The 12,090-nt window shown below is 40.2% G+C and overlaps 1 protein-coding gene across 1 annotated transcript; it reads left to right on the top strand.

Moving 5' to 3' along the window:
• Positions 1–3,099: 3,099 nt before the first annotated feature.
• On the top strand, positions 3,100–4,206 carry LOC109955223 (homeobox protein H17-like). Its single transcript, XM_020591177.1, has 2 exons — positions 3,100–3,243; positions 3,761–4,206. Exons 1-2 carry the CDS (start codon positions 3,228–3,230, stop codon positions 4,204–4,206), a joined length of 462 nt encoding a protein of 153 aa, XP_020446833.1. The 5' UTR covers positions 3,100–3,227.
• The last annotated feature ends 7,884 nt before the right edge of the window (positions 4,207–12,090 follow it).

Genomic DNA, 12,090 nt, shown 5'->3' with positions numbered 1-12,090 from the left:
GAGTGTCACAGCAAAGGGTCTGAATACTTATGACCATGTGATATTTCAGTTTTTCTTTTTTAATAAATCTGCAAAAATGTCAAAAATTCTGTGTTTTTCTGTCAATATGGGGTGCTGTGTGTACATTAATGAGGAAAAAAATGAACTTAAATGATTTTAGCATATGGCTGCAATATAACAAAGAGTGAAAAATTTAAGGGGGTCTGAATACTTTCCTTACCCACTGTATACACATTTGGTGTGTTGAGATGAGGATACTCTATCTGCAGTGCTTTTGTTAGATAACCTGTCTTGGCTGTCTTAATAGTATGACGTGACTCACTTCAAACAACAATGTGGGGAACAATAGAGCCCCTGAAAGACAGAACTAACTGTAAAGTAATGATTGAACTGAGTGAAGGGCCTGAACAATCGATAGCAAAAACATCTGACTAACTCCAGTATCCCAGGGCAAAATTACCCTCTCAGCTTGAAGCTGGTTTCTACTTTGTCCTTGTAAGTTGCTAGAGGTAATGTTGCTTTGTATTAGGGCTGTAACTTAGTTATTTTAAATCCAAATTAACATTAAGTATTTGTATAATGTAATTACAGAAATTACTGTAATTGACAGTTTTTTCAAACTTACCCTCACTATTATACATCTACAACCTCCTTGCTGTTTGTCACAGCTTAACTAGATCTTCCAGCTAATTGGATTCTACAGAAATGTAGTTACAGTGATTAGCCAGTGGGTGAATTTTCCCAGTAAGTCTTGTTATTTTCAAGCATGCACAGATACAGTACTACATGTACACCCACATGTTCATGCACTCCAGCAGACCTATTTGTAGAGAGCATGTTGAAATGAGGCCCCTTAACTAATTTGTATGTGTTTACATGAGAGTGAGCTCATGCTGTGTGAGCACTTTGCTTCATATGGAGACTAAAGATGTTGAGGTACTGCATAGTCATGCCACTGATGCATTTATAATCCTGCTGATTACAGAGTACAAAGTCTTTCTGAGAACTGATCACAAGGCAATGGGCAGGACACACCAGTCACTTCCCAGGTGGCCTTTGCGTTTTGTAAATGTGGGCATATCTATATATAAGAGAGACACATAGACAAAGTCAGGGCGAAGAGTATAGACACAAACTGGGAGCAGATTATACAGCATGCAATAAGCACATTCATTACCTCTGCCAAAGACAGGGGTACTGTTTTCGCTAGTGTTTGTTGCTTTGTTTGTTAACTGCATAACTCATGGTCCAGATCACCATCCAGATCCAGGAATTTAAAAAAAAAGATTCTTCACCATTGTGAGTGTTGGAAAGGCTGTCAACTGCATGTGAGCCCTCTTTGGGCTGAAAGTCACGGCTGTGCTGCTGACACTTTGAGCTCATATGGAGATAAATCCCTGGGCCAGCAACAGCTGCCCATTTACTGTCAATAGAAACAGTGCTACTGCTCATTACACCTCGATGTGCAAGACAGCGAATGAAGGAACGCTGACATCCCTGAGCTGGGTAAAGCTCTACTATATGCAGTGACTGCCGGTGCAGGAACGAATCTGGATTATCTTGATCCCAGTCCAGATGGTAATGGCAGATACTGATATCAGCGTCATTCCAAATGTCAGTGGTAGGTTTTCATGGACAAGCTATCATATTGTGAAGGTCAAACTATCCTATTGATGTTACATGTAATGGACATTGTTGGGAAACTGAGTTGCCTTGGTGGAGGTTTGCACTCTCTGAGTGCTGTCTAGTTTTGCATGAGCTGCTGTGCATGTTGCTCCTTAGTTGAATGAACATGAACTCTCACTCTTCTGCTGTCGACCTGTTAACGTCAGCTGTAACATCCATGCACTTTCTTGTTGGTGTTCAGGATGTTACATTGCTGTATGTCATCAGTGCTCAGAGGCAGTGTTTAGGAAGGCTAAAGCTGCTGTTGTAAATCTCATGATGCTTCCTAATACTCTTGAGCCCCACAGGTATGATCTTCAAACAGGCACGAGACGCCTCTGTCTCCACTGACAGAGCAGAGACTGAGACTAATCGCAGCGGGCGCCACACACCTCAGAAAGGTAGCAATTTTCCATCATTACCGTTAAATCCTGCTTGAAAGAACCGGATTCCACAGACTTAATTACAAGGTGTTAATAATAACAATGCAATAGCAGTCATTTTAACTCCCACCCAAAACCTTAATCCATCTCCCAAATGACTCTCACATTTAAGGGTGTTCTTACTGTACTGTGGTGTCTGAAATGTAAAAGCACCATGATGCTTATTGATTACCCTTGTGATTATTCTCACAGTTGTTGTGTTAGGTCTTGCGAGTTGGGGCTCGAGTTAGGAGCTCTGTCAGCTCCTTAGATGTCACTCATGTCTTTCATCCCTCCACTGCTGACGCTCTGAGATATAGCCATGCCAATCCATCAGTCTAATTGCAGGATGGGAGAGACTTTAGTAGGCATGGGATTGATTTACATATATTAGTAGGGTTTTTTCTTCCACACAGTACCTCAGTATCATCCAGAATTCCTGTGCATTAATTCAGGATATCAGGAGTATTTTCTTCTGCATGCAATGTCAAACAAAGGCTTGCGGTGTAAATAAAATAATACGGTTTATTGCTGTCTGTAATTATGATAATACCTTTAATACCATTTAAACAAAGCAGTCTTCTCCCTCGTAATTTCTGGTGAATGAGGCTGATGAGTGGCTGACTTGCTGTCTAGCTGAGGGGTGTGGCACCACAGTGATCCCCACCACAGTGCTGAGTCCCTCCCCACAGTTTTCCCAGCACCAACTTTGTCAACGTTGTGACAGCTAAGCGCAACTTACTCCAGATTTTCCCTCTGTGTGGCAGTTGTACAGTATTTTTACAGTCCGTGACACAAAGTTATGTGTGTTCTGGCTTGGAATTAAATATTGATCCCAGCCAAATTCAAGCAAATATGTCTTCCCTTGGAGACTGGAGAGATGCATTTTTAACAGACGAGGATGTTAAACCACCACGGCTGAAGAAGCGCATGGAACAGGTGTCCTGCTTGCCTTTCAGCATACATGCACTTATGTCAGACAGGAGGCCGCTGAACAGGATGGATAGAGGAAAAGTACACGACACCCTTAATGGTGATCCAGCGCACAGTACTGATGAGTTTCCCCAACAAAAAATATCTATTAAATCAGAGCCATCGGAACAAGAGGACAGTGCATCTTGGATATCCAGCCCCATTAAGATGCCAACACTACCCCGTAAGTGTTCTGGTTTCCTGAATCATTTATCAAAGTCTGTTTACTGCAAACTAGTGGTTTAATTCTTTGACCCTTAAATCAAGCAATTAATGATCCAATTGAACACGGTAGAGAGAAAATAAATCTCCCTTCAGAACTTTATAACTACATTCATAACTAAATTTAAGGGGAGATGGATGTAATTCTAATAAATATACCCTGTAAATCAGTTTATAGATTTAATACATTTTTTCAAGGGGTGTCTTCCTTTATATATATAAAAGCCAGACAATAAACTATTTAATAAAACAGAAAATTCTAATGTTTATATTTTAAATGTTTAAACATTCATTCATTTTTTAAATCACATTTTAAATTTTTTGTATTTTTAGCACTATACCTGGGATAATGTATTAGAATACACTTTTAATATGATTATATAATATAATACCATATGATTCTTTTGCTAAATAACTTAGTCATTAACTATTTAAAATAACTGCCAATTTCAGTCTCACATTTATGTCATGTCTTTTAGGGCAGCTCAGTCCGGCAGTCTGCTCCTTGAGGAAGCACAAAACCAACCGCAAGCCTCGCACTCCCTTCACCACCACACAGCTTCTGGCTTTGGAGAAAAAGTTTTGTCAGAAGCAATACCTGTCCATTGCAGAGCGGGCTGAATTCTCCTCCTCCCTGTCACTCACCGAGACTCAGGTCAAGATCTGGTTCCAAAACCGACGGGCTAAAGCCAAGAGGCTTCAGGAGACTGAAGTGGAGAAACTCAAAATAGCCGGTGTTGGACACAAAGCTCTACTCCACCCTGGCTTCTTTCCCTTATGCTGTCCCCTTAATATTAACCTGCAGGCTGAATCAGCAGCACTCTGTGGACTGGGCTGCTCATATGGCCACAACCCCGTTAACCCAGCTGCTCATCTAGCCATGTATGCCTCACGGGTCAGCTACAGCTTGTTCCACCGCTCCTGACAGAAAGCAGCATTGTGCGAAAAGGCATGGCAAGCATGTATCATGAAGTCATGCACCTTATGAGAGACATTTCTAAAGAGGATCTGAAGTGGAGCTGAAGCTTCATGGTCTTGTTTTGAGTTACAAGGTGGATTTATAAATGTCCAACTTTCTGAAAGAGAGACTACTGAAAGACATGGACAGCAGCCCAGCAGTCCTTCTGGGCTGTTTGCCCATGCTGACTGCAGAGGTCAATGATAAGTATGGAATACTCATCAGGCCATGTATCTGATTATTGTCCTGGTGCCATATTGCATATATTGACGCCTCTTGATTTATCTTATCGACAATGTTTTGTATTTTCTGGACAATTCTAACTTCAGTAATTTTTCACACATTATTCTTGAATATGCAGAGATATTTTAGATTTTAGATTACTCAACCACAACCGAGAATGGCATTTTGGTCAGGTAAAGTCCTTGCTTGTAGAAAAGCCAAAGTATTCCCAAGTCACACACATTTATTTAAAATAGCCCTTAGATTCGTACAGTTTATGATGCATATCTACATTTTCAGAAGTTAATATTTTGTGTGTTGGACATTAATTTAAAGCTTTCAGTTAACCATCTGCTTTGCCCTCTTTGCTTGTTTGTGGCATGTACCAGAGGTTGATCCCATTAGCTACTTGGTAATCTACAGCCTTGCTCAATTACAAGTGTTTAGTGATACACAACCTTAAATGGGTATTTCAGCACAGAGACTGCTGGTCCATCTGCTTCTGACTTCCAGCTGCCTCGTCTTGTGTACTCTGCATCCAGTATGAAGCTCTCTGTGGTTCTCACCCCATTCTGCTTTTTTTGCCACAAAAGCTCAAAGCATGAATGTTCCCACCATATGTTAGTGAACAAACATCCCTGAGATCTCTTGTCTCTGCAGTCCTCAAGTAGGGGCTTAGGCTTATAATATGGTTCCTCTTCTCACTGCACTGTGTAGCTGCACCAGACTGATTTTTTTGTTAACATTATATGGATTTCAATTAGAAAATCAGCTACTCCCAACACAAACCGTCATTTCCCTTGATCTTGCTGTTTGCAAAAGGTCTTTTTCTCATTTTGCTACTAATAACACTAACAATAGCTCCGTTCTACTCTAAGGGCCCCAGTAGGCGACAACAGTGTGACAGTAATTTCATTATTTACTCTTCTTTTTTCTGTAGTTACATGTTAACATGTTGTCTGTTTTCTTTTTTTTATTTATTAATGAAGGAACATCTGAAGTAAGGAAGCTGTGTGAAGATGAACTGAAACATATTTGTCAGACCGGTGAACTATTTACTTCATGAATCTGCTTTACAGCTTTACAGTACATTGGAGATTGAAAGCCTGATGTAATATTGTATGGCCATCTGCATCTCTCTCATGTATGCAGGGGAACTGGTTACAGTAGAATCCACTGTAGGTATTGTGTGGGTCGATGTTCACCTGGGAGGCCAGAGTGAAGAGGTGTTGCCCTATTTAAAGAATATTTATCGAGCCTAATTTCCTCTAAATAGGCGAATTTATGTTGATAAAATGAGTGTTTTCTGTAAATAGCGCATTTCACAATGTGTTGTCATGTTGCCTCTTGATATCAGAGGCTGAGATTTCTTTGTTTGATTTGAACCATATTTTAAACTGTATAATAGCAGGCTGTCCCTCTGCAGTCAGTGGTTTAATTGTCCTTGTCCCTAAATGCTCACTCTAGAACACTGTGAAATTATACCGTATGTGTAGCTGCAGTGATAGCAGAACAGAGCATTATAAGGTCGTGCTTTCTCTTTGTGTCTCCCTCTGGCTTTCTGTAAACCTGGAGGAAGCTTATCATCATTATCACATATTTCACAGCCCATTTGCTCCTCTGCATTTTGAAGTGAAACCTTGCATTAGGCTGATAGTGAGGACTTTAATAGCTTTGATTGCTCAGTAACCACAGCCTCCACTTTCAGATGTTTTGAGAGTGAAACCGTAGTGAAGAAAATGACACACACAAAACCAAAAGTAGATGAGATGATCTCTAATTTAAAAAAAAAGTTATGAAATACATAAATATAAAAACACAAACAGGAATCAAAATCACACTAAGCTTTTATAGTAAGTGTGATGTGAGAAGTTATTCACATACTGACCAAGCCTAATACAACTTTATCTGCTGATAATACAAGCTGCTATCAGTCTGAATTAGACACACAAAAAAAAAATAATTAAAAAGTGCACATCTTCCAAAGCTACAGTCCTTTTAGTACTAAATCCCCTCTTTGTGTTTGGCTGGACAGTGGTTTTTTTTTTTGCTCCATTAACTTAAAGAGGACATCTTGTACTAAATTGCATTGAACAAGGAATGTACATTTTGTCCCCTATTTTGTGCTTTCTCTCCAGGTCCCTTAAGGACAGGAAGAACACTTAGAGCAACCAATAACTCTATAAATGCGCATCTGATCATAAGTAGGCCTGCATTTTCCATCTATTGTAACATTATAATAAAAGAAAGACCTGTGTTGTTACTAGTCTGTTCTATGTAGTTAAGAAATCCTATGTTTTGTAATCATGGAACTGATTTTAAAGTGAGATAATCCACATGTAAGCCCTGCTTTAGATCTTGCAGTTCTGTCATAAATCCACAAGGTGTCGCTGCTTCCCACCTGTTGCTGTTTTGTGATTTTGACAGCTACCGTCCTCATTGCTCTCATATTAATAGACTTATTCTTGGCATTTAAAAGACACTGCAGTACACTTTAGGTAACATCATTTTATAGATTTGCATATCTAACTCACTGGCTCTTAGATAATGTTTGTTTAATTTGTCATGAGTGCTCTGCTGAATAAAATATCAAATTTATATGCATTGTTGCACCGTGCTGGTGGTAAATGCATGCATTTGGGGATTTCTAGAGTTCATTGTTGCAGATACGGACATCATTGCAAAGTAGTGGCGCGCCAGGTCTAAATAAGATAAGCAGCTCTCCTCTCCCCTCTTTTAAATGCAGATATTCACAACAGTAAGGAGTCATGTAATTACTTCGATCAGTGGCTGCACATAATTTATGAAACTATTTAATCAATTGTGTTAAAACAGAATAGGAGCCAGTTTGGGATTTCTCACTGTCCATTTTCTTTCCTCTCCTGGCTGTTAAGCAAACTGAGATTCAGAGGAACATTTTCACCATGTAACTGCAGGAGCAAAGCTGATACAGTACGTACTTCATCAAACAGCAGAAACACAAACATTTCTCACAAGGGTAGCAGTAATATGAGCTATACAGTATGTCAAACAAAAGAGGACTGGGTCAGAGTGAGAGTCATTTCTTTACTCCACACACCTCGCAGGCCAGAGAAGTAAAGCACTGACATTTGTGTTGTTCAAAGTGCTGTAATTAGAGGACGCTTTCATCTCGTCTTCAAAGCTATGGAGCAGGTGTGTTTCCCCTGAACAATCCCTGCTTTATCTTCCATCTTTGTGGTGAGTTTTCAGGTTCTCTGAACATCAGTTTTTATTTTTCCCTCTGCTTTTATATACAGTATAACATGTTTCATGAAAGGTATGAGCGGCTATTAACAATCATAATATAACTGGACACACAGTCAACTTTAAACACTGTTGCTAATTAAACGTACTGTATGTGCTGACTGTATGGCAAAAGACTGGCCTGCACAAGCTGCAATACCAGGCTTAAATACAGTAGCACGTTGATAGATTCTTCACTGGGAGAACTTGAGCTTAATTGAAACACGCATGCTCAAACATGCATACACAGACAGACGTCGTCCTCTGCACTCAGAGGAATCCCACCTCCAGCAGTTTGTCTTTTGTTTAGTTCTTTCAACTGGTTTTCAAGAGAGGTTTCCCTCAGTCAGATCAGCTAACCAGCATGACCTACTTAAACATAAAGGCACACCTAAAAGCTTTGGCTGTGAGGTTCTTGCTCTGGGGTTATGTCATCATCATGGAAGCGATCACAGATATGAGAATGATGGCACATCCCTTTTTATATATTTATTCTAATGTTTAAAGCTTGAAACATGCACATGTATTTCTTTCTCTGTCATCACTCTGTTTTTCTTTTTCTCTAACTCTCAGCCCAAATGAATGTAAAAAGTGACATAAAAAGGTTTTTAAAAAAATGGTTATACAGTATGCACTGAAAAATAACAGGTGACTTGATCTAAAAATGAAATGTAAGGTGCAACAGCATAGCCCCAGTTTGTGACTCTCATTTAATACATACCCCAACGTTAGCTCCGTGACTTAAAGCTGCAGATTCGGATAAATCAAGTAAATAAAATATCTAGAAGTGTTTTCTCCCTATTGTATTAGTGCATTTTCCATTTGTCAGACATATAATTCAGCAAAGCAGATCTGGCCCCCTGTCTGGTTACATATTGAGTTACTGATAAACTGAAGGCGGGGTAATCAGAGGGGCAGACTTCCAGATGGGACAATTAAAAATGATGTGGTAGTCCTCAGAAAACAGATCTATCTGCACTTCCTCTTTTTCACTCATTACACGCTGATGTAAACCATTTGAATGGTTGAATGGCATGTTAACATTTAGTGTTTAGCGTAAAATGTCTCAGCAGCTGTTGGATAGATTGCCATGAAATTTGGCACTCACATTCATCTCCCTCTTAGGATGAACGGTAATAACTTTGGTGATCTATTGGCTCTTCATATTGCTATCATCAGGTCATGTCTATTTGGCAGGTTCCCATCAGCCTCTGTACTTTGTGTGGTGTGTTAATTAGCAAATGTTAGCATGTTAGCACAGACCTGGTAAACATTAAACCTGCTAAACATCAGCATATTGGCAATGTCATTGTGAATGTGTTAACATGCTATTTAACTCAAAGCACTCCTGGGACTAAGCATAGCCTCACAGAGCCACTAATAACATGGCTGTAGACTCTTAGTCTTGTTTTCTTGAATATCTAAGGACATTGTAAGGTTATTAACTAATTAAATTACAGCTAACTCAGGCAGTTAAACTTGTCATACACTGCCACACTATGAGCTGTAAACAGAAACAAAACAACTCAAGATGAAGTTTGGAAGCACTTCTTCGGATTAGTTGAGGACGAGTTGTCTGTTAGGGTAAAATCAAGCTGGAGAGAGATACATTCTGCTGCTTAATAAGTTTTCTTAGAAAGTCCCTCTTTTCAGGTACTAGAGTTGTCACAGGGGCAGAAACAGGATGTGATGTAATGAGTAGTGAGATCTGGGTTCAAGACCCCAAGAAATTTTTGTTATGCTGTGTCCTTGAGCATCACAATAAATCCTTACTAGCCTCGGGGAGGCTGCTCTGCAGTCGACCTCAGCCTTTGACCTCTATGTGGAAGAGCAGCAGGGAAAGCTATGGGAGTCATATTACATTGTTACATGCACAGTAAGCCCCCAAAGTGGCTTACAGCAGGTTACCCGGGTTACAATAGCATTTGGTCCGCTGGGGAATTATAAGATTTTTTTCTCATCCTGCTGTTTTATTTCCTGTCATATAGCTGCTCTATGAAAGTGTAGAGAACAGATGGCTGTATGGGCTTTTCTCCTGCCCCGTTGTTGTTAATTCAACCCATTTGAACTGTAATAAAATGAGCCTGACACGTAGCGGCTACAGACAAGCTGTCAGCGTTCTTGTCTTGAGTTTATCTCTCAGTTATTTCACTAACATTGAGTGAAAATGTCTGGGTTTTCAGCTGGTTGGAGTGGATTGCTCAGTTCAACAGATGTGGAAAAATATTTTTGGATTTTCTGACTACAACCAAATGAAGGATTCAAAATCCTTGTTCCCACAGTTTCATAGCTGTCTCTCATATATGTGTGTGTGTGTGTGTGTGTGTGTGTGTGTGTGTGTGTGTGCGCGCGCGCGCGCGCGCGTGCTCTTGTGAGCATATTTACATCTGCTCGTGCTTGTATGGTCCCATCTGAACTTTCCAGACGGTAAATGTGGCTCCTGCTGTGTTCTGCGCCCTTTTCCAAAATAGACCAAACTGTGTCTGCTGTCTGTGTCCCTCCTATGGAATTGAAAAATGAGCACAACTGCACAACTGTACTGTGCCATCCTGCTGCAGCAATGATTGTTTGAAGTGCTACTGGACCATCTGAGTGTAGCTATGTGGTCCTGACTGATCCTGTCTAACTACTGATAACCGGCGTATTGATCCTGTTCATCCTAATTAACACTGATAACCACAAGTTTCTGTCTTTCTAAGATTCAGTGTTCTTTCCTCCAGGGGAGAGAGTGGCTCACAACTGCTTTAAAGCTATTTTGTTGTTGTTCACCTTGTCACAGCCTTCTCCCAGTTTCTTCCTAAACTCTCAAGCAATCTTTCAACCCTGCTGTCCTTAGCTCCCTCCTCCCCCTCTCCCCTCTCCTCCTTCCTGTTCTTTCTGTCCCTCTGTTGAGAATGTTTGTTTAGCTTGTCGCCATGCCATCACTAGGATGTCTGTGCTGGAGTAGTCTTCTGTACTATTCTCCCACTCTGTTAACCCCCTTTTTTGGTGGAAACAGCAGAGCCTAATATATATGCCAGACTTTCATATTCCCCTGGGATGTAGTTAGTGTTTATTCTCCCCACCCTCTCTTCATCTTCTGTTCAAAGCAGTGGTTTTCTGTATTTTATATTTACCATAATTACAACATTTTATTTTTTCACCATTTATCATGAAGTGTATAAACAAAACAAAAGCTACAGCTTGAAATTATTTGTATAATGCTACTCTCATTTGAATTGCACATTTAAGTTCACGAAGGTATAAATTCACTCTAGGCAGAGACGACAGAGCTTGAATAAGCTCTTCGGCTTCTGCTGTGTAATCAGTTATGGAGCAGTGATGTCTAGGATTTACTGACAGAGCATACTGGCATGTATGAGTTTACTTAAATCAGTAATGTAAAATTAGTACATAGTAGAATTGGGCCACCGCTCTGATTTCAAGAAATTTAGAAGTTAGAGAATGGCAGACATGGTGAGCTGTCATTATAATGAGAAGCCACTTCTGTTTGTTTTTACGTAAACTAAAATTTCAGTAACCGATGAGAGTTTTGCCAGACAGACGTGGAGTTTTGTGACATTACCGTAACTTCCGCCAGTGGAGGAATCTAAATCGTATGAATCACCACCTCCTGTACATGTTTTTCAGAGAACTGAAACTGCAAAAGTAATGCATTATCATTACCACCTATGGTGTGAGTTTTCTCTGTAATCATGCATAGTGTTTCCAAAACAGTATCAGCAATGGGGCATCACCACATGGTGTTTGTAAATTTCATTCAGTAATGTCAAATGACCAAGTAACCCTTCAGAAAGTACTGAAACTCAATATTAGAGAGAACTACAACCTACAGTACATGAGACTGGTATCAATCATCTCATTAAATTCTTGGCAAAAAGCAAATAAGTGTATTTACTAAAACAAGGAATCCCCAGTTGTTCCATCTTTCTTGATTTTGTCTCTTGAGCCCTCTGTGAGTCTTGCTTTCTCCTGATTCCCTTGCTTCTTTCCCAGCAGTACGGTCACAGGCCCTGTCCTCATCACTGGAGCCAGTTGGGCAAATGGTAACATGGGGATGGGGTGGGGGGAGTCAATCCTAATGGACAATGGCCAAGATGCAGGCTACACCCAAGCGACAACCTCTGAGGCTGAGACTCCCATGTTAAAATTACCAACTTTACAGCAGAAGTAGATGTGTTTACAGCCTGGTACAAATGACAGGTTTGGTCTCTACACGTAGCTAATTTCCATGACAAATGTATGGGGGTGAATTTTTTATAACTCTCCCGCTGAAATTATATTGAGACTAAAAGTTATACATTAATAAGGACATGGCCGCTTTGAGTGACAGGCAGGAGGGCCCCGCCATAGGGGATTAGGTGC

Source organism: Monopterus albus, unplaced genomic scaffold (assembly GCF_001952655.1).
Source record: "Monopterus albus unplaced genomic scaffold, M_albus_1.0 scaffold2.1, whole genome shotgun sequence".
NCBI classification, from domain to species: domain Eukaryota; kingdom Metazoa; phylum Chordata; class Actinopteri; order Synbranchiformes; family Synbranchidae; genus Monopterus; species Monopterus albus.
Note: the sequence above shows the minus strand (reverse complement) of the source record. Positions and strands in the feature narration are given on the sequence as shown.